At 36.6% G+C, this 23602-nt stretch overlaps 1 protein-coding gene across 4 annotated transcripts in view; it reads left to right on the top strand.

The window, feature by feature from the left end:
- The window catches only part of LOC128680085 (uncharacterized protein), a 96444-nt gene that overhangs the window by 67032 nt on the left and 5810 nt on the right, over positions 1 to 23602 (top strand). For 2 of the 4 annotated variants that reach the window (XM_053762854.1, XM_053762853.1), the window contains exons 2-12: positions 2255 to 2317; positions 12375 to 12559; positions 13269 to 13592; positions 13850 to 19940; positions 20013 to 20147; positions 20477 to 20739; positions 21257 to 21386; positions 21743 to 21889; positions 22306 to 22428; positions 22955 to 23097; positions 23418 to 23531. In XM_053762854.1, the coding sequence (XP_053618829.1) occupies positions 2255 to 2317; positions 12375 to 12559; positions 13269 to 13592; positions 13850 to 19940; positions 20013 to 20147; positions 20477 to 20739; positions 21257 to 21386; positions 21743 to 21889; positions 22306 to 22428; positions 22955 to 23097; positions 23418 to 23531 (7718 nt within the window). Of the gene's footprint in view, positions 1 to 2254; positions 2318 to 3060; positions 10839 to 12374; positions 12560 to 13268; positions 13593 to 13849; positions 19941 to 20012; positions 20148 to 20476; positions 20740 to 21256; positions 21387 to 21742; positions 21890 to 22305; positions 22429 to 22954; positions 23098 to 23417; positions 23532 to 23602 lie in introns of those variants that run through there. The other 2 variants (XM_053762855.1, XM_053762857.1) reach the window with 2 other exon arrangements.

The raw sequence follows: 23602 nt of genomic DNA, 5'->3' as shown, positions 1-23602 counted from the left end.
AATCGTTATCGATTGTCTTTTAGTGTTGTAATGGCTTCAAACATTTCTCTTGCGAAAGTATATTACGTGTGAAGCAAGGGACTATTCCTTCTGGGAAAAGAGTTATGCAAACCAACATAACAATAGTCAGTCTGAAATGAAATCGTGGCCGTTTTTTCTCACAATTACACTTTAGTTATCCCGCAATTTGAATTTGTACATATTTTGGCAATAAAATTAGATACAATCTAGTGATTTTTGATGACATCAATCTTAGAAAATAAGATTTTCACATAGTACACAGCTAGGAAGGTCGCATCAGATTTTCGGTCGCACGTCTCTTGCTAAACATGATACTGGCCATACAATATCGCGATATTAAAACAATATATTCAAAAAATTACTTAGAAACATAATTAGATTCGGTATACGTTGAGGGTTTGTCCTTGCAGTATATAAAAGCTCGCACACAAACTACGCAATCTTTATGCAGTCGTGTGCCGCATCTGTCGATTTCGACGATAGTGTGTTAGCTCGAATGACAGTCTCAAAACACATTATATATATCTACTGAGTCCAACAAATTTATTTCTGTGTAAATAGCCAAATTTTTAGAAAGTCGCATTTTATATTTGAAAAAAAAAAACACGTCGGAAGGATTATTTAAAAGGCAACTAGCAAGTACGTGTGCCAACTGCCAAAGACAGAGAAAAGTGGTACAATAGATAAATCTTGATTTGTAGCTACAGACGAACAAATACATTAAAGTAAATTAAAAAAATAAAATACCCGCTCCTCCTAAAAAGCAAGAAACAATATTTGTGTAGACCTGTAAGTTAATAAAATTCCTAAGTATGAAGGAATATTTTGATGCGTAAACGCTGTCACGTCGGTGGCTCGTTATGCAGCCAGAAACAGGTATCTGAAGTCGAATGCGTGTGTTTACATCAGCCCTTGAGCGTCCATTGAGGAGCCCATCGTCCGCTTTTCTACCTTTTCGTCTCCACTTCACACTAGTTGTCAGACCATTGACACGCATATCATCCTTGACGACGTCAAGCTCAAGCCAGCACTCCTTACGTTTGCTCCTTCTTGATATGGTTAAAAAAAAATCCACAACTTAATGTACACAATAAATTTATTAAACATATTTGTGTGTTAAGTTAGATAATAATCTGCAATTAATTGGAGCAGTGGTTTCGACCTTGTGTCGCTACTTTCTACGCGACATCAAAGGCTGTGCCCGCGTCGATTGCCAAATCACAGATCGTCGATTTAGAGCACAATGTATGGATCTACGACCCTGATAAACCGATTTCTAGTAATCTAATAGACTTGGTGGTAAATTTTGATATCTAAATAGAGGATTAACTATTAATTAATCTTTCTTAAAAGAAGAAACATATGCATCGAACATGATTTAGAAGATTTACATCAAATAAATATCTCTTTCTCCTGACTGTGTTCCCTCTTCGTCCTCAGCCATTAAGTTGGCGGTTTGAACGTAGTGTACATTGCTGGTTTTTCCGTACATTAAAAAACAGGTCAGATAAAAAATACGCAATGTAGGTTCATTCGCGTCGGTCTGTCTGAGTTCACCGATAAATACAGCATAAAAAAACCAATCAACCTTGATATCATTATTACACTCATTTTGTTTGGTCGGATGAAAATCTGTTATATAGAATTTCGTAATGGGAGTGCGCAATTCAGATTTTCGTAGTTTTTATAATTGATATAATCGTGGATGATTTGGCTTGATGTCATAATGACAATTACAGATAATAATGGGAAAGAAGCTAAATGACCAAATTTAACCTTACCAACGCACTCTCAAGTATTTTTACCCAGTTCTGACTCAGAACTCTGAGCTCTCTTTTTGTCTTATAATGTTATATAAAAGACAACGGTAAGCCTGTCTGTCTGTCAATTAATTTCTTTTGTCACTTCTTCTCAGCATTGGTTGGTCCTTTTTGAAAATTACTATCCTACTAATATTATAAATTCGAAAGTTTGTGAGGATATGTATATGTATGTAAGTTTGTTTCTCTTTCACGCATAATCTATTAGACCGATTGTTATGAAATTTGGAATTTGGAATAACACATAGGGTACTCTTTATCCTCAAATTCCCACGGGAGCGAAGCTTCGTGGCGCAGCGTGATATAAAATTTGACTTAATAAAGTACCCGTGAATGTCTGATTTCTGAATAACTTGACTTTGTCAGTATGAATTTTTAATTATATTATATAAAGATATATTATTTTGTTTCAGATTTATCACAAGAAGAGTCAATAGAAGCCACAAGAATAAAAAGGGAGGGTCCAGAAAATAGGGGTAAGACAGTCATTCGTATTGAAGCTTCACACATTGAAGCGTCACAAAAGCGATGCACTCGTGGGGAGCGAGGAATAAGAAGTTTCTTTCTTGAATTCCTGACTTCTGAATTTCCTATACAGGTGCCGTAAACAATAAAGATTTTAATAGTAACTCTACTACTAGATCTATTTCCTTGCTTCCCACGTAGATGCATCGCTCAAGAAATTGATTGAATCCTTCTGTAAAAATCTATTTTGCTTGTCTCTGTCCAAATATTTATCTTCTATTTCAGTTTTGAATTTTCTTTCTAGATCTTGTTCTATTGTTCTTTTGGTTTATGTTAACATTTCATATTATTGCGTAACTACTTGCATTTTGTACAAAAGCTTTGTTTATGATGTTTCGGAAAAGTTATTTTTATTAAAGACAGGATTTATTGAATGAAATTAATCATAAGTTAGTGTTAAATGTTATCATAATTGGTAGTTTAAATTAAAAATGGTTATTTATTCCTTTCTTCCGAAACATCATCATATCAAACAAAGAATGTCCGTTGTAAATTATTTAGTGCTAACATAAAATGTCTCCTATCTATTAGTATTCTATTCTATGTATTTGCATTATTAATTGTATGTTTTTCTTTCTCTTTCAAATCTAATTCCGGTCGTGGTCAACATCTGAACTCAACGCGACTTGTATTATACGCACCTCCGACCTTCCACGACGACCCATCCACAACTTGACCACTTGACGGAACACAGACTTGACTGTCCTACTCGTGAATGACCAGAAGAAAAATGACTACTCCAGGATTGGAAGATACCATAGCGTGAAGCCACTGATTGGTTTGCTCACATCCACGGCGAGAACGTTCATCCAAGATGGCGTCACGACAGAGTTCGCGACGCAAATCCTCGGAACAACTTTAGACAATGGCAGAATTTATGCGCAACTGCTCACAAAATCGTCTCTTGTACTTTACAATAAGCCATCGAATGTAGACGATCCTGTTGTTGTAAAACCAACCCGCGTACACTCCGCCTTCGACGGACAGTGGAATGTCAAGCAAGACTTGGGTTTCATTGATCCTGAAAAATTTGTTCTTAAAAACACCGATTATTTAGCCCCGAGTAGTAAAATGGACATAATTTATGCGAGCAAACCTGCTCAAGATAATGTCAAATATTGGAGTCCACCCACTTCATCTGACAATCAGGCTGAAAATCAAATATTTGATGAACCCGTTGGTCGTAGAGTACAGCCGGTTGCAGATATTCCACGATTTGCACAGAATGAAGCCCTTAACTTCCTTGACAGTCCATCCATTGAAGGCGAAAAGAAGTTTGAATATGTTATTAAACCATCGATTTTAGAAAATGTTAATACATTACATCGTCAAAGTAAGGCTTACGAAAAAGTAAGCGAACCAATCAAATCAGAACCACTTGAAAAAGATAATAAATTTGACGACTCGAACGTTGTAAAAGTTAAACCCGACTTTGACTTACCGACATTTACGATCAAAAACGAATTTTCACCTATATTTTATTATATAGATAACGTAGAGTCTCGGCAAACACCCCCTCAGGCAGCTCAAGAAACGAAACTTCCTAAAAAATTATTCGGGTACAAAAGTGACCCAAGGCCTAAAAAAACATTTACTTACGAAGGATTTGCCGATTTTACGACAATAGTTGGTGACACAGTTATCGTATTTACCCCTAATACCGATATAAATCGACCACAAAACCCCGACGAAGTCAATGTTTTCCCCTCTGCTAAACCAGTAAATAAATTATCAAATAAAATTACATTCTTAGCATCTGATATTCCCGTAGCTACGGCTACGTATAAAGCAAATGAATTGAATACTGCAACAAAAGTATCAACACCAAACATTGCTGAAGTGAGCTCTGAAATGCCTATCTACAATAATGATGAGCTGCAAAAGGTGCATTATGAAATTGATAATAGAGCTCCGGACTCTATTAGTGTACATTACAATAATGGTTTTGATCTGAATTTAGATGTAATCCAGCCTTCAGAAGCTGGTATCACTACCACGGAGAGTACTCGCCTTTCAGGTGACTTAGAAGTGATTCCAATTCAAGATTTAAGTTCCAAAGCTACAGATCCATTGTCTCCAATTCAACCATCTGCTACGATTATAGAAGAATCCAGTGAATCTGTTGTTACAGAAAGTGATTTGCGACAGGTTTTCACAAATTCTGAAGAAGAATCGGACAATACAGCTGCCGAAGTAACAGAAAAAATGGAAGAAGAGGAGGAAGATGATGTTACAACAGAAATTTCAGAAGATGTTCTAACTACTACTGAAAGTGGACATAGTGAAGAGTCATTTGAGGATATTGAGACAACTACGGAAACAAAACATGAAATTCATGAGGACGAAGAATTATGTACGAGTGGTCTTGAAACTCAATCTACTATGACAACCGCGTACAAAACGTTAACATATTTAACAACATATTTTATACCTTTAGAAAGCACTGAGACAACTACATCTATTAAATCAGACGTTGTTGTGGAGAGTGATATAGGATATTTGACTAATGTTGTTTGTAAAACCAATTATGATATTGAACCAACGTCAGTAATATCGGTAGAAGTGGCTTCTTCAGTACATAGTAATTTGGAAACACCGGAAACAGTTTCAGAGATAGATATTGTAACCGACGTCCCACCTAAGACAACTCCACTTACGGAAGAACTAACTACTCAAGGAGACAAGATCGTAAGTACTGAAACGGATGATAATGTTGATTCAACAAGTGATAGTGATCTAAAAGAAACTACAACCAGCACTACATCAACTACTGAACATGTCTCCACAAGTCATAGTCACGTAGAAGTATCTGTGAGTACGGAACATTCAGACAAAGTAACTGAAAAACCAAGTTCAGAGGAAGACGAGACTCAAGAAAATGAAATCGACCTAATTTATAAGACACTTTATACAACATATACTTACTTTACTACATTCTTTGGTGATCATTCTTCAAGTGTAGCTAGTCACAAGTCAGTAGTTACAAATATTATTACATCCACGATTGATTTGTCTCAAATGGACCCTTCGTTACTTGGGGCTTTTAACGAAGATGAAATTGCACCAACAAGTGTAGGAATTGGGAGGCCGACGGAGTCTTATCAAATAAATAGCATTATTGATTTAGTGAAAAATAAAGATGTTCTCGAATCAGTTGAAGTAGCAGATGTTTATACTTCCCAAACTCCTACGCCATCTTTAGGAGACGATATAGTAGCAAGTATTAAACCCGATGCTGTAAAAACATACTTTACCACGTATACGTTCTTTACTACTATTTATGTTGGTGACGATGCAAACGTTTGTAGCCGAAGCGAAGTGTATACTAACTATGTAGGTCCTGAGGAATTGATACCTACAAAGAGTAATCCTTTGTCAACTGAAAGTACAAAAGCTCCATTTAATTTCGCTAACTGCAAACAAGTAAAAAAAACTAAACCTGCAAATTCTGAAGACAATTCATCTGTAGAAACAAGTGTTAGTATGGAAGAAAATTCTGCTAAGTCAGTTGAAGATAAAAATAGCTACAACGCTCCACAACCTACACCAATTGAAGTAGATATGTTGTTCAGTGTCGAATCAAATCCATTAGAATCGGAAAACTCGTTTGTGACTGATGTCAAATCTTCTTCTTCTAAAGGTGAGACAAAATATTTAGACAGTAACAATATTTTAGAAGACCAAATTAGTTCAGAAAGTAATATTGACGAAATTCTTCCATCACCCACACTTCTTTTACAAACCAGTTATACCACGTTTACATATTTTACTACTATGTATATAGGAAAAGATTCTAGCAATATTAAAAGTAGGTTAGAAACTATCACCAATGTTGTAACTGAAACTATAATGCCCAAAAAAGAACCACAGCCAGAAGAAGAGAGCAATTTACCCATAACATATTATACAACGTTCACATATTGGACAACACTGTATAAAGATAAGTCTACTACAATAACCAGTCGTGAAGAAATTGTATCTAATGTAGTAACTCCACCTGTACAAACAATTCCCACCATTAGTCCAATAGATACAACTCCTATTGATATTGAAAGTGTTTTACCACCTAAAGATTTAGAAGTTGAAATAAAACCGTCACTTGTTGACGAACATTTAGAACAAGATGATGGAAAAGCTACTTTCTACACGACATATACGTACTTTACAACTTTTTATTCTGGTAATACTTCGAATATTAAAAGTAGTTTAGAGACAGTAACTAATATTGTTGACAATACAAAGGTTGTTGAAGACAATCAATTAGGTAGAAAAGTACCAGCTGGTTCGGGAAATAAAAATCTTATTCAAGATAACGGAGATAAACCGCTAATATCTCCTACGATTATAAAAGAAGAAATAAAAACAACTGCTTTACCAGATGTCAGGTCGGCTGTACCTACTGTTCTGGTTGGTACGTATATAGATAATTTGTTTGCCGAAGTAAAACCTGCTGACAGCAGCTCTCCAACGCCAACTACAGATAAAAAGATTATATTTTCTCAAGTTGCCGTAATATCGGGAGACTCCACCATAGTAACAAGTGACAACAAAACTCTAAATTCCGAAACAACAACTTCATCAACAACGACTGGTGCAAGTACAGAGAAAGCTATAATCAGTGCTACTCCAGAAGTAATAGAGAGCTCTCTCGCAGAACCGGAAACTACCACTGAAACAAAACAAGAATCAGATGAAGAAAGTGGTGCTGACGGTCGAAAAAAGAGCCGACTTACATTTACTCCTAAAAAACCAACATTTACCCCGGTTATAGTACCATTTTCATCAAGAAATAGACCGACATTTAGTCCGAAACGTGTTCCATTATTAACTAGTGCTACAACTATTACTAGATTAGATGTCACTCCAACTATTACAGCTACACCAACGCTTAAATCAGTCAGGCCTACAGGATTTGGTAGCAATAGAAAACAATCTGCATTCCCTGGCTCTTCAAGCCAAGGCAGACGATTTTCAGGACGTGCTAGTGCATCTGGGTTATCTTCCAACTTACCATCAGCATCTAGAGCTGGCGCCTTCCCTAGAGGTAGCATACAACCAACTTCTAGAAGAACTGGTTTTCGATCGAGTTCACTAAGGAGCAACAGCTTAGATTATGCTAGCAGATCAGTAGCACCAAAAATCCGCCCTACTGCAACTTCAAGACTAAGGAATGGTAGACAGTCAGCTACAATATCATTCCCTGCTGAACAAAATGAAGCAGAAACTTTAGCGACGCAACAAGAGGAAACTGTAACCGAATCTTTAGACGAAGTTACAGAAGCACCATATAGAACAACTAATAATCCATTGCTACGATTCAGACGTCCTCCTATAGCCAGACAACCTGGAACAGCTATAGCACCAAGATCAACAACACCCGCCCCAAGAAGAGGCGCTGGTATTACTTCTCGCGGTAGAATTACTACCACAACAAAGAGAACGACCACTGCTAGATCAACACCAAATCCTATTTTATCTTTACGCAGGCAAAGGCCAAATGCATTGTTCCCACGACGAAATCTATTTCGACAGCCAGAACCTGAACCAGAAGAAGAAATAAAAGAAACTGAACAGAAAGTAGAAGAAAATGAAGAATTGTTAGAAGAAGAAGAAGAATTTGAAACAGATAACGATTATGATTCTTCTGATAGAAAAGAACAACAGGTTGCTACACCATCAACTCCAGCTCCAAAGAAGAGTAACGTAGTACAAATTCGACCATTTGCTTTTAGGAGAAGAGTAAAACGTCAAGTTGATTATGGCAGTAGAAAATTATCGAACTTCAGAAGACCTGGTATCAAAGCACCATCTTCTCGTAAAATTGAAGCGGAACCCGAGACTGAAGCGCCCGCACCTGTGACACCAAAGCAAAGAGCAGGTTCTCGATTTAGCTCCCGAGTTTCAGGTACTACTAGAACGACTACAGCATCTGCTCCAAAATCTTCTTCCAGGCAGCCATTTATTATTCGTGGTGAAAGTCGCACTACTACAACTGCAGCTTCACCGTCCTATAGAAGGGGCAAATCAAGACCTACATCAAGAACTACCACTTACTCATCTCGCCCAAAAGCTCCAAGGCTATCTAACAGTAGATCACAATCTGATAGAATCAGAACAACATCATCACGTACCACAAATAAGTCTCGTCAACGTACAACTACAAGCAGAGGATCGAGCAGGCAAAGAGGATCATACGAAAACACCAGTGGGGAAAGGTTTCTTCACAATTTAGCTCTTAATGATGGCAAAATTACTATTACGCACCATATACCCACGGAAGTTACTATTCCCGTAGTTAATGGTAAAATAACAGAGTACAAGAGTGTTTTATCAGCTACACCTAGTGTTGAAATCTTATTAAGAAATCAAGTCACAGCTTCTGTTGGCCCATTAGGTAATCAGCAACTGGTTCTGGCTCAAGAAGCAACAGAATTAGGTGAAAATGGTGCTACAAAATTAATTCGATATCTCATTCATGAAACACCCACTACGACAGTTGTTTTTACTCCTACTACAATAAGAGGTCGCAGGACATCGTACTCTCATATCCTGCCAAGTACTGTTTATAATGTTGAGCCAGTGACTCAGACAATAGCTCCAGAAATTAACTCTAACGTTCCGTTAGCTAACCTCTTGTTATCTCAATTATTACTTGGAAATCAACAACCTGCGATCAACCCTCTCCTAGCATTACAAGGACAGGCATTGTTACCGCAGCAAGCGCAGACTCCAGTAACCGAGTACAAAACTCGAACCACATCATACGTAACTACAGTAACTGATGCCAGAGAAACAGTTTTGCCAATAACATTTAGAGGTAAAGCAATTTTAACAACCATTGTCGACCCCACCACTAGTGTTGTAACTGCCACAGAATTTGTAACTGATACTATTGTGATAACACCAACTGCTATAGCCCAAGCGCCTCAAATAAACTCATTATTACTTCCCCTTCTTCTTCAGCAGCAACAACAACAGCAGCAGCCATTAGCTTTACAAACAGCCAATCCCTTATTAGGGCTGCCACAAAATAATTTGCTACAAAATAATCTTATTCAAAACAATAATCTTAATTTGAATAATGATATTTATAGCAATAGTCCTAAGCCGAATATTCTATCAGACTTCAATAGTAATGAGGAAGTGGTAGATGACACACCAATAGATAGTGAGGAAGACTCGCTCCCTCCTCCGCCGCCTCGCCGTGCAACTAAGAATAGGCCTAAAGCTCCAAAGCCGTCTCCTCCGAAAATGACAAGCGTAGTCACATTGTATGTATCAGGTAGGTACCCAGGGGAATTCAGTACAGTGCTATCAACTGTGGTAACAGATGAGACGCAGGTGGTAAGGAAACGCGAAGCCATATACTATGATGATGTTAGAATTCAGCCATCTATACTGCCATCAGTGGACGAGCTTGTTGGCTCGCAAGCTGATGCTGATAATGTTGTAGTTGACTCAGGGTATTTAGATAAGTCAGTTGAAGGTGAATCAGAGACACAGAGTTTAGAAAGCATCGTGGGGGAGTTAAGTGAACATATAAGATACAACGCGTCACCGACTTATGTCGTAAAGTTAGCAACGCCTTCATCAATTAGCAATATACAAAGAAATTCGCTCGACGAAGTATCTTGAAGTGACATACAAATGGTTAGGTGTATAAAGTAATAATAGTTATTTATTACTATTGTATTATAGTAAGTTAACTATGAATAGTGCCTTATAGATGTAATGAGTTTAGTTTTAAGAACGAAATACTCTTTTTTTACTTTACTATAGTTATTAACCTGTTTTTAGGCTGGTGTTCCACCAAAACTGTATTGTTATATTTAGATGTGAGCGATGAATGATAAAATGTTGGGTTTTGTACTTTAATAGCCATGAGTATAGGTAAATGATATACAGGGCTAATGTTGTATTTTTGTAAATGTGCGCTGTAGCCATGTTTTGCCTTAGAAATTTTCAACTACTTCTTCAAAAAGGGGGTTCAAAAGTTGCAGGCGTCCATAGGCTGCGGTGACCACTCAGGTTTACATGCTTAATAGTATAAAAAAGTTACTAAACCATTTTTTATTAATTAAGATTTAAAAGCAGTCCTATTAATTTTTGGTGATGTGATGATTTTAACACTTTTTTATCAAGTCACCTTACTTGGGATCGTGTAAACTATTCTATTAGTTTTTCATTTAGTGACTAAAAAAAAAATTAATGAAGTCACATTTTCATCGCTCAAGTTAATGGTACACCTTTGGTGGAAAATCATCATCAAATTCTGCCAAAAAATGTGTTTCTCCTACGTTACCAAGTATTTTGGGTACCATGTTTTTAGATAACTAATTTAATGTACTCACTGCCTACTTTAAGTCTTAGTTTAACTGTAATTACATTGTCTTGTGTATCCTTTCTTCGCTTTCGACTGTAAATTGCAAATACGACTTAAAATATTAAAACAATAAATATAATTGAAATTTATACGATTTTTTTTTTGTTGATCCTTACACAATTTTGTAGATTACTTATCAGTTGAATATGTGATTTTCCGAAAGTAATCCTAATAACATTTTCGAATACGAAAATCTCAAATTAGTTTTGAATAATTAGTCTAATTAAGTAACCAATCAACGCAAAATACGAATAAAACTGTGAAACAATACTACTACTGAAACAATGAACTATTTACATTTTACTTTTGCATGTAACCTAAAATATATAATAATATACACACATCGCAAAAATTACTAGTAAACATAGCATATAATAATGATTATTAAAAAAATAATACTGGCAGTCAAGACTGCCATCTGCGACATGTATGACTTTTGATTCAAGAAAAAACTAATAAATTTTCTTCCTCTACGATTTGACTTGACATTGAGGTTGACGACCCTGACTGCTGACTACACGACATGGCCCAGGCCCGAAGGCCCCAGCTCCTAGGATGGTCCCTATCCACCACCACGCCACCGTGCGGTGAGTTCAAATTTTATTCTTTGTAGTGTTAACGGTTGCGTGTTCTTAATTCAAAACACTGTTCTATTTTTTTTTATTTCATTTCGTTTTCTTTTTTTTTTAGGTTCAAAATTTATTTGTATTCATAAAAACTAAAATTATATTTTTTATTTATTACTTTCAAAAATAATTGTTTCTCCTAATTAAAGATTTCACTTTTTTTATAAAGTGTCAATTAAGTATATCAAATAAAGAAAAACTAACAGTGTTTTTATTGAATTAGAACATACATAACCAGAATTACAAATGTATGTAAATTATAAGATTAATTAGTATATGTAGTTGCTAACAAAAATATTCATAGTTTAGTTTTAACGTTAGTTTTGTATATAGAACTAATTAGTAGAATTAACATGGATATAGCATTAAATTTAAAATTCCAGACTCAATTCTATCCAAAAATCCAAACTAAATTTTACCAAAACCGTCCAATAGTCCAAACATTGTAACATACGACTTTTTGGTTAAAAGGATATGTACGAAATATAGAATTAAATAGTTAAGAATAAGTTTTGTGGCCATCATTTTTCAAGTTTCAATACTAAGCAAAAAAAAGTTAATGAGATTAATAACAACTGTTTATATATTTTTCCATAATATAGGTAGGTACTTAATTAAGTGTCGGGTGTTGGAATGTATATGAGAATGATTAGAAATATAGAACTAGAGGTTTATGAAGTGTGTATGTTACTCATAAGGCAGGAAAAAATCGTTAAGGTAAGGCATAGATATAATCAGTATGAGTTGGCAATATTTCATATGAAAAGTATATGCGAGGATTTGGGACGCGACACGACAAAATCTCTAAGCGTTCTTGAGGAAAAGTGTATTTATAGACAGATAGATAGACAACGGAGTGATCCTCAAAACTTTTTACTTTTGAGAAAAAGTGTAAATAAATCTTTGTTCATATTTTAGACAAAAAATAAATTTAATTAAATAACCAAGACTTCCCAATATCGGTTCTATTGTATTAAAAAAGAGTGTATGAAATTCCAGCGTTCAATACAAATGGGATAGTATACGACAATTCACCGTGGAGACCGGGCAGAGACATGGAAATAGTTGACAGGCCTGTCAATGAGGAGGACGACAGGAAACTGAAGAACCTGGCTACCAGGATCATGTCCAATGGTGTCGAGGTTCTGGTAAAAGACAAGAGTTCTGACGGGAAGAATGACCAGGTAAATATTTTTTATTAAAAAAATCTATATAATCTATACTAACATTGTAAATGCGATGCGCTTTTACGGCTAAATAGCTGGACCGATTTTATTGAAATTTTGACTGGATATTGTTAAAGAGCGAAGGTCAAATATAGGTTACTTCGTTTTTCAATAGTCATTACATAAAGTGCTGTAATATGGGGTGAAAGTTTGTATGAAAAATAGACACCATTCTTCTTGATATATTGATGTCAATATTTACTATATAACTTGCTATGGACAAATACGAACTATGCACGATTATCAGTCATATTACAGTACTAGTGTGTAGTATAGTATAAAGTTAAGATGAGTGCGTGGTTAGAAGTTAGAATAAAAATACAAATGTTTCAATCATTTCCATTAAGTATATATGTAATCATAACAATATATTGAATTAAATGTCAAATCGTTATGACATTGCTAAAAGAGATGGATCACTTTAGTCTAAAGGGAGATCAGATACGGAATATTGATGGACAAGTTTCTAGAGATAATAGCTTACAAGTATCTACAAGCGTAATATAATATAAATATATGTGAATAATGTAATGGTGATCTATACATTGAATACAAAGCATGCAAAATATGCAAGCTCATCTTTATAGCAATTATATTTTTGACACCGTGTGTTCTTTTTTATTTTCTTCGATGTTATCACAGTTTCTTCGTACTTTTATTTCCTCAGCGCAAACTAAAGTTCATTCACGTCACATCACTGAAACCGCCGCACCTCGCCAGTTCACCATCACCCAAACAATCACTTCTCTCATCAGCCGTAGCCACGGTGGTGAACCACCAACACATGAGCGCACTGTTCCCCCTTCATCAACTCATGCAGCACAACTACATCATCAAGACTTGCATGACCACATACACATATCTGACAACGGTAGTCCAAAACAAAAGAAGCGCGATATCCACATTTGAAACAATAGTGTCAGTTGTCACAACAGAATCTTTGACCAACTTGTATGCATCAGACTTGATGGCAGACATAAAACCGACAAAAGTAAGATCTGGGATCCTGGTGAACCACCCTGGTTTATCCCGGACGGGCAACCCTCCATAGTTCCAGACACCCATTGTAAAGGCACTTGAGGTTTTTGAAGAGCTTTGTTTAATCTGCTTGATTCCTTCTAACACTGAACACACCACACCACTCACTAAAATACCTTCAAAATATACCTTTTAAATTTATGTTCATGTATTTCAGATTTTTCCTTGTTTCTCTAAATAAAGTATTCATTATGTATTCCACTTTTTCAGACAAAATATATGGAAGTCAAGACTATTCAACCGTCGACACCAAGCAATATGTATGTCAGCAATTTTCCTAAAATTGACAAAAGAATAGACAGTCATGAGGAAGATAATTTTGATTTGCTTCAACCGTCAGAAACAGGACATGTACCATGTACAACGTCCTGCTCGTGTTCGCATACAAAAACAGAAGGTTTAAAAACAAAATATACACACTTGGGCCCTTCTTCAGCCTCAAAGTATGGTTTAAAAACATCTAAATATGGAAACAGCAAATTAGATTTGAGACCTACCAGTAAAGAATCTCTTGACAAGAAAACTCACTATGGCCCATATGAATTTGAAACGTCTTCACATGTAGCACCGACAGATCGTATTGTTGAAAAATACACTGAAGTCATTAATGATTACTCGGAAGAAAATCCAAGTTCGGTTGAGGAAAGTGAATTATTAACTAACGAACAAGCGCCTGTATCTGTAAAGGTAAATAAAATATCTAATAAGACGCCAGAAAAAAATAAGCCAGAAAAAATAAACAAACCAAATAAAAACAAATTTGTGGTCGCTGATTTACTGAAACTTGGATCTTTGGGAATTAAAGGTTTATCGCAGTTGGCACCAGTTATTGAAAAAATGACAGGTGGATTTATAAAAAGGCAAGAAAACAAAACAGTAACTACCACTACGGTAAAGCCAGCCGTCAAAATAACTGCGTATAACGTTGATAAAAGGGTTGATGCTGATGTAGATTTTAAACAAAATAACTTTCCAATTTATATACCAGTGGATGAAATGGAAACTTCAGAGTCTCAAAACATATTTACAAATGCAACATTACATCAAAATTTAGCGTGGGCGGCTGAACATAAACAACCAAAGGCTCATATTGTTCGACCCAAGATCGTCCATGAAAGTCCATTGGTGAATGGCGGTATACCTATAAGCCCTGGTGAAATAATTACAGCAAATTCTGATGTCATCGTTGGAAAACCTGCCGTTGGTGGGCCATTAACTTTGGCAGCTAGCGGAATTAAATTACATAATCCCGTAAACCCCCCTCCAATAGACAGTTTTGTTGCTGCTAATGAAGAATATGCTGTTGAGGAAAAACCTCTTAACGTTCAAACTATATTATCTACCAAAGTAGACGATTCATATGATTTGAGACCTCCAGATTTACCTAGACTAAAGCCCAAACCACAGTCTAGACCCAGACCGTCTAACATTACATATTTTAGTCATCAAAATTATGGTTTATCAAATAAAATGCCACATCGGTTACCGTCTACAATCCCACATGTCTCAGATAATGCAATGAAGACAGAACATATAAAAACAACTAATGTCGTATTAGGAAATCATGGGAGACCAGCATTTCTAGATTATATTCCCTCACTAGCTAAACCAGAAAATAACTTACCTCTAAAACAGCATATTGACTTTTCATCAATCAAGGAAAATACAGATCAAGACGAATCAGACAATAGTGCTAGTTCGTCAGAAGTAATAAATACGCATGTGAGAACTGATGGAGAATATGCCATAACTGGAAATATAGATTCCACTAAACAATTTTTAGTAGACATTCAGCCATCTAGAGTAGCTAATGTTTTGATACCACATGGAAGCTCTACAGCTTTGGTTTTTGCTGGGTCATCAGAACCTCATAAAACTGGAGATTATGTGGATGATCCTCTTCCTTATCCGGAACCGGGTTATTTTGGTAGTTTCAGCATAGATGCCCCTCAAATGACGAATGTCCATAACGTTGCACCGACAAATAACAAACAGTTTGTAGCAAATACTCATATTCATCAACATTTAGATTCATACAAACTAAATGTTCCACTTCCACACAAAGATCAACCGTTCAGAAACGATATAAAACCAAAGTGGAAAGATTTAAAACGGCCTGTTGAATTCAACAAAATACCTCCACCAACGAGCAATCAAGAGACTCATGTTCACTTTGGCCCTCAAATAACATCCTATGATCCAGATATTTATAATCCGAACAATGGAGAATTCCAAAAATATAATAAATTGCGAGGAGATAAGGTTAAAGATGGAAAAGAGGTAATAGATAAAGAATATGAAAATTATTTGGCAGTACCACCGCTACCACCTAAACTTCTCCTTAATCAAGAGAAAAATCAGTATGATAAAAGTAAACCATATAACCAAAAACCAATTGTCCATACAAAACCCGTTCAAGATATGAAAGTATTTTTAAATATTCAACATCCGATACCGAATGCTCCGACACCACAACAACAGACTCCTAAAGTCACTTCTGAAATTTATTTCGCAGCTCAGGCTCCTATCAGCAAACCTTCACCTACGTATACTGTACATATACCACATGGGACACCTTCACATAACTCTTATTTGCATAAACCTTCAACGACAAATACCCAACTTAATACATCTCCAAATTCAAGCACTGGACAACTACATAATACATTTTCTATTATGTCGTCAACCCCTACTTCAAACAAATCTATTGCAACAGGTTATATCAATGATCAGGAAAATACCTACACAGTAACTTTGAATACTGCTACTAATGTAGCTAACAATGTTGGAGAGGGCCAAGTAATAGGATCAAGCGTACCTGTTGATATTGTTTCATCGAGTAATAATGATGCATTGAATACGAATATACCAATTGGCACAAATTTTGCTATTACTGTAGATGATGGACCAACGCCTTTTGAAAGTTATAATTTACAAGAAAACCAAAACCCTCCAACTGTTTATGTAAACCATCCACATAGACCAATTGAAGTTGCAGTTACAGGAGATAATAGATGGAACAAGAGTACAGCGGCAGCTGCAGAATTTAAACCGCAGCCAAGTAATAATCCACTCAATGATTACTATGATTATAAAAAATACGAAACAAAGCAGATTCATAAAGAAGTACGCCCGTCCGGCATTCCAACAGTAAATAGCCATGCTAATTTCCCAATGATAAATGATCATCCTACAACAGGTCACGTATTGGAAAATATGAAACCAGTAACGGAGTACCAAGAAGAAAACAAAAATAGTGAGCAGAAACGACCGGCTAAACTAATACCAAATATTCCAACTAATTCTCATGGGTGGTATTCTAGTGTAATAATGAATGAAAACAACTTGAATAACATTAAAGTAGATTCCACAACAAGGAAGGGGATCCCGTTGACAAATGAGTATAACTCGGATAGTCTCCCAGAATTTGGTCAAAAAATAACTAGCGTTGGAAAACCACCTACGGATTATTGGGTGCATAACAATCAACCACCACAGGTGGTTGTTTCAAATATAAACGTAGGTAAACCTTTTACTAGACCTAGTACTGAATCACCAGTTATTAGAAATACACCTGCTCCTACAAAGCAGTATAGTAGTCCCAATTATATACCTCATAACTTCGATAATATGAGACAACCTGCTTATGATATCCCTATAAGAGATAACAGTGATGAAACTACAACAATAAGGGTTATAACTTCTACTGAGAAGTTAAAACCTGTTTACGAAAATTCTGAAGAAATTTATGATGGAGAAGAGGAAGCTGAAAATCTTGGAGAAATCGATGGCGAAGTTAGTTCAGAATCGATGAAAGTGCCAGTAGTAAGTTCTTCAAATGAAGATGATGTCATTAAAAAGCCTACTCCAACCATTACTTTACTCCAAGAAGAAGCTTTCAAAGTACCAACATATCCTCAAAAAGATGAAACATCTGAGTTTAATCCAGGAACACAAACCGAAAAACCTTTCAGAAATAAAACAAATACTAATTTCCAGTCGAATACCATAAAACCAATATATGAAAATGATTCCAACTTGAAACCCAGGCCATTTACAATTAATGCAATGACTTCATTAGACCACCAACTGCAACAGCCGCATTGGCAAATAAATCAGCTCATGGAAAATGCTACAAATATTTCTTATGAAGAAAACATTGATTTGAATATGGGTGAAGAAATAGATACTGCGATATCGACTAAGAGACCGTCTACGCATAATGTTCCATATCGTCATTCAACATCAGATATGAAATATAAAAAGCCTTCTAGGCCGACATTTGTTCGTCCTAACAATTCTAATAATATCAATGATTCCAATATTATAACATCAACTGTTCATATTAAAGATAAGAAACCGTTGATTGTTGAAAAAGCAAACGATAAATCAACTTTACCAACATTTACACTACCCGCGACCATAGAATTGAATAGAACATCTAGTGAAATCATAGATCTTTCGCCTCCCCCACCTACGATGGACTACAGTTTTAGACCTTCCACTAACGATGAAATGATTATGGGTATGAGCCCACCCCCACCACGGACTCCACCAGCGATAAGAATACCATCGAGGATTCCATCAACTCCTCGTCCTATATTACCGGCAAGAACCCCACCACCTTATATTAACAAGCCTCGCAGAACCCTGCCTCCTAGATTGCCTCCCACACAAAAACCTGTCAGAAAACCTTCAAACAGAGATGATGTGTCGACATACAGGCCGACATTTGATATAAATAATATACGACGACCTATATATAATGATCAACCATCATCACAGTTGTTGCCACCTCCAAAAGAAATACCATCGAGAATAAACACTGTTAGCGAATTACCATCGCTAATTGTTTCCGCCTCATCTGTACCAAATTTGGTATTCCCTACTCCAATTTCATCAGGTTGGCTTACATCATCTGGAATAGAATTCTCATCTAGTTTTAATTTCGGACCAACATCAATACAATTCCCCGATAAAACAGCAGCTTCTAAAGTTCCGGAATCATTAGAAGACAGTTATTCTTATTCATACGAAATAGAACCATCTTCTACTGAGAAGCTTCAAACTAGTTCAGAAAAACCAGCCTCTTATAACAATTTACCAACGTCAAAAGAAGTTACACCAAGTACGGAGTCCATTGTTTCAGTTCATATTTCAAGCACAGAAGAAAATGTGAGCGATTTTCTGCCCAATGAATCAAGTCAAGAAGAAGCATCCACTGAAAAAATAAGGGGACAAGGTTTCAAGAACAGGCCAAGAAAACCATATCCAATACGGCACGATGATAAAAAATCCACATCTACGAAGTACAAAATACCTGTTAAGCCAACAGCTACAATAAGACCAACAAGAACACTTAGTCGACCCGAAATTTTATATCCAACAAGACACACTTCGATCAGAAAAATAGTTCGACCTATACCAACAAGATCGACAACAACTTCTTCGAGTATAATTGAAAGCTCTGAATCGTCGATTGAAGATGAATTTATACAACCCACAGACGTTATGAAAGATAATTCTATACGTACTTCAGTTAACAACTTCTCACATGTGTCAATACAACCTCAATCTAGTGTAGCTACTCCAATTTTAAATAATGTTATACCAAATGTTAAATCCACTCATCATAACGGCAATGAAGTAAAGATTTCCGATGATGCAATTCCTACTAAGACTGAATTCAAAACAACTGTCGTTACCCTGACAAAAACTTTATCTGAACCGCCAAAAACGGTATCAAGTATAGGTTATGTAAACTTAACACATACATTGACTGTCACTCACACAAAGACAAGTCTAGTCAGTTTATCTGAAGGTGCTGTCACTCAGACTCTGGTGCTAACAAATACTCATACGTCTACAATAATAGATGTAATAACAGAAGTACAAACTCAAGTGCAACCAACGACCATAATCGAGACTGTAACTAAACATATTCCTGTACCAGTTGAGCCCACGCCTGTTCAAGAAGTAACTCTAAGTACTAAAGCTCCTCTTGATGATATTTCTATGTCTTCAGAAGAAAATGAAAATCTGATCACAAGGGATAAGGATACTAAACCAGTGCAAAACATTGAAACTGAAGGAGAAGGTGATAACGATACGTTCTTTGTAGTGATGAATAAATCACAGAATGGTGGATCAGCACCTCCTGTTAGTGGAGATATAGAAACAGGCGATTACGATGGAGTTACGAGAAATGAACAAGTTAATAGCAATGGAGTATCTCAAGTATTGTTTGGAGAAATACTTCTAGCTGGAACACCATATTTGGAGACAACTAATGTAAACCCGGGTAAGATATAAAATTTGATATTAGAAAAATAAAAACGTGAATATCAAATTGTGATATATATTTTAATTACAGGCGTTACATATGGCAAGGAGTGTCAGCCAGATTGCAAAGCATCCAGAAATGAAAGGTGTCAGAGGATAGATGGCCTGATGAAGTGTGTTTGTAGACCTGGATTTGCTAGAATGTTCCCAGATCGACCATGCAAACGTAAATACACGCATCTTAAGTCAATTATGGGATTCCAAAAAAACTTTTAATGTACTTTTAATATTTCATTTCTCAACAAATTTCTGAATGACATTTTTAACACCTATTTCAAAATTAAAATAAATTTTAATTTTGAAATAGGTGTTAAAAGTAAGTGATTAATTAATATAATTGAAATTACTTTATTACTTACATAAATAAATAAATTTTCTAAATGGGATCCCAAAATTAAAACTACCAATAATTCATTCGTAATTATTTATTCAATTATAAGATAAACGAATCTCCCACTTCATCATCTAATAACGTGCTGAAACCTATTTTTCTAGCTACATACACGTACTCCGTGAAGTTAGCCTTGGGTTCCCAAGGCAGGGAACGGCTGTACTTCCACGAGCGTCTCTCAGACAACTCCAGCAAGGAGTACCTGGCCTTGGCTGTGGCGACCCACGAGGGCATCAACCGCATGGTCATGCAGTCAGACCTGAGAGACGTCTTCCACGGAGTACACATCACTGGCTTCTCTCCTGTGCAAATGAAAGACCAGAACGGTGATGGTTACCAGGGAGTCATTAATAACTTTTATGTTCAGGTATGCATCGGTATACTGTAAAATATGTGTCATCGGCTCTGACGCCTAATAGCTAAGGAAGAAATTGTGAAAACGCTCAGATGAGTCTCATAAAAACTTAGAGATATCCAGAAGAATTTGTAAAGAATTACTTACTCTAGACCTACAGTAAGTAATTCTTTACAGGCGAAGTAAATATTTATAATATTTATGCAGCAGTATTATAAGCATTTACTTCGTTTTATTTATTCTAATGATGTCAAATGCATTAGCATCAGACTTAACGGACTAAAACATACCGTTTAGTTTATTCTGACACCAATAATGAAATTCTCTAAAGATGGAAAACCATACAACAGTGCAGCAAATAATAAAAAATACTAAAGCTGTTACAATCGCGTGTTACAAAAACAAATAAAAAAATTTTAGAAATTTATGTTATGAAACATGTAACAAATAATATGAAATTATCGTCATCAGAGATCTTATTACATTGGGTAACGATCAGTGCTTAAATCGTAACCATGTACAATTACAGCTGTCAGACAATGCTCACGAGAGCCGGCTGAAGGAGGTGATAGAGAAGTACCTGCGAACCAACAACTACAGCCTCGGAGGGACGGAGGTCCACGCCGCTGGCGAGCTGGTGGATAGACTAGAAGTTAACGGTCAGTGTTTTGCATTTTTTGAAACTTCGTCGCTCCACCTCGTCTATAGTCTTCATTTTCAGTAGCTATCGTGAGGATTCCATTTAGTAGCTATTTCAGCTCAATAGTTTCACGACATTCATCAGCAATCAGTCTTGGAGTAAAGCGCTATGTTGTTTATTCGATCTGGAAGCTTTACTCATTGCTCTTTGGCAAACCTTGAGTTTGAACTTAAGAGCTTATTTTGTGTATAATACATGTAAAATATAATGTAACTTATCATACTTATACTATATATTTACTCAAAATCCTATGTCTAATTTGTGGCAATTGTTAATGGCAATGTTTATTCAACCTATGAATTTTGTGAACTTCAGATTTCGACGAGTGTACCAGCGGGCAGTTCCACGATTGCTCGGAGCACGCGCAGTGCTTTAACCTGCGCGGGACGTACACGTGCAGCTGCCTCGAAGGGTTCGCGGACCTCAGCGTCAATACTCTGTACCCTGGCAGGATCTGTTCTGGTGAGATTTAAGAACCAAGATCTTAATATTGTACACCCAAAAGACTCTAAGACAAACTCTCAACATGAAGTTCTTCATAAGAGCGTGACAAGAATAATTCAGGGTCGGCAACGCTTGTGTGACACCCTGGTATTGTGTCCACCAGCAGACCACAGTGTAAACAAAAACTCCATTATACTGCACATCACATAATTATAGAGTTGTGGCCAAGACAGTGACAGAGATTGGTTGGTAAAACATCTGCCATCTGCAAATAAATAAATGTTTAATTTGCATGAAATCCTCTTAGAGATAGCGTTATCAATCATCTTCTCGAGCTTTTTTCGAATTTTTGGAACTATGTTTTATTCACAGATACAAAAACATTAAGGTTTCATGTATGTGAACATGATGATTAAAGAAGTTTCTCATTTCAGCTGAGCCAGTGGGTTGCGAGCGTTGTAACTATCACGGCGCGTGTTACTCCAGAGACGACAGACGAGTTCTCTGCGAGTGCTTCCAATGGTATGCCGGCAGCAGCTGCCAGATTAACCTCAAAGGTGAGTCGGTAGAAGGTACTTACGTAATTCTCTCTATTATCCTCACACGTTTTATTCTCAGTTTTATTCTCGGCTGTGACGGCCTGAAGTTCAGATCAAAATTAATCTTCAAACTATGAAGATTTTATGAGCTACCTCAACCATTTTTGGGAATGCTCTTGTTGCCTTTCGGTAAGTAAGATATGTATGAACAATTCTAGAGCGGGAACCACATGCCTAGAAGTTATGCATACTGGATGGAGGAGCCATTCATGAGTGAAGCACTTGGCTGAGTAGGTGATTGATCTATTGCAACATCATGTTAGGATTATACGAGTGTATATCTCGACTGTCACCACGCCTGTCTGCCATCTGAAGGTCGTGGTTTCAATTCCCAGCGCATACATATTTGTACGGCGATTCTGGGTGTGCTGTGCCCGTTTCTGTATCACAAACAATTAAACCTGCGGCATAAGCCTTAGTGTTGCGGCGACTAGTCCTTAGTGTTGTCCATTTAATGGCATGTATATTGATCATAATCATCCAGTGGTGCTGATCTCGCTGGTGGTGGCGGGCGCGGCGCTGTCGGCGGTGCTGGCGGCGTGCGCGGTGGTGTCGTGCTCCAAGCGGACCCGCCCCGAGCCGCGCTCCATCGTGGCCTGCATCCAATCCATGCCCAGTTTACACCAGGTTCGTTTCTGTGCACACAAAATCTTTGTGTAATAATTTTTTCTGATGTCAAAAACAAAAAAATATATGGAGCTTGTTTGACAGTAATGTATTATGACGCCACGATTTTTGGAGTTAAAATGCAACGCAACTGCGTGGTCTTAAGTATAAGTATGATACGTATATCATACTAAATTATAGGCAGATGCGAAATCTACTTAACCGATTGTTATGAAATTTGGTATATGGGTAGATCATAAACTGGAATAACACATAGTGTACTTTTTATCCCGATATATTCATCCCTAATTAATCGATATTTTTAATCGATTTATTACCAGAGTAACATGCCGTCGAAGCAGCGCGCAGATCGTCGCGCTCTGATCAGCGAGCGAGGAGAGTCGGGAGATACAGCTAGCATGCAGAACGCGTCCCTTCCGTACATGCCTGCTAAGGTTAGTAGAGATAGCGTTACAACCCGAATTTTCCTAGTTTCTTTCCAAACATCCGACATTTTGGGAAGATA

The sequence above is a fragment of the Plodia interpunctella genome, chromosome 23 (genome assembly GCF_027563975.2).
Source record: "Plodia interpunctella isolate USDA-ARS_2022_Savannah chromosome 23, ilPloInte3.2, whole genome shotgun sequence".
NCBI classification, from domain to species: domain Eukaryota; kingdom Metazoa; phylum Arthropoda; class Insecta; order Lepidoptera; family Pyralidae; genus Plodia; species Plodia interpunctella.
This window is presented reverse-complemented; position numbering and strand designations above follow the sequence as displayed.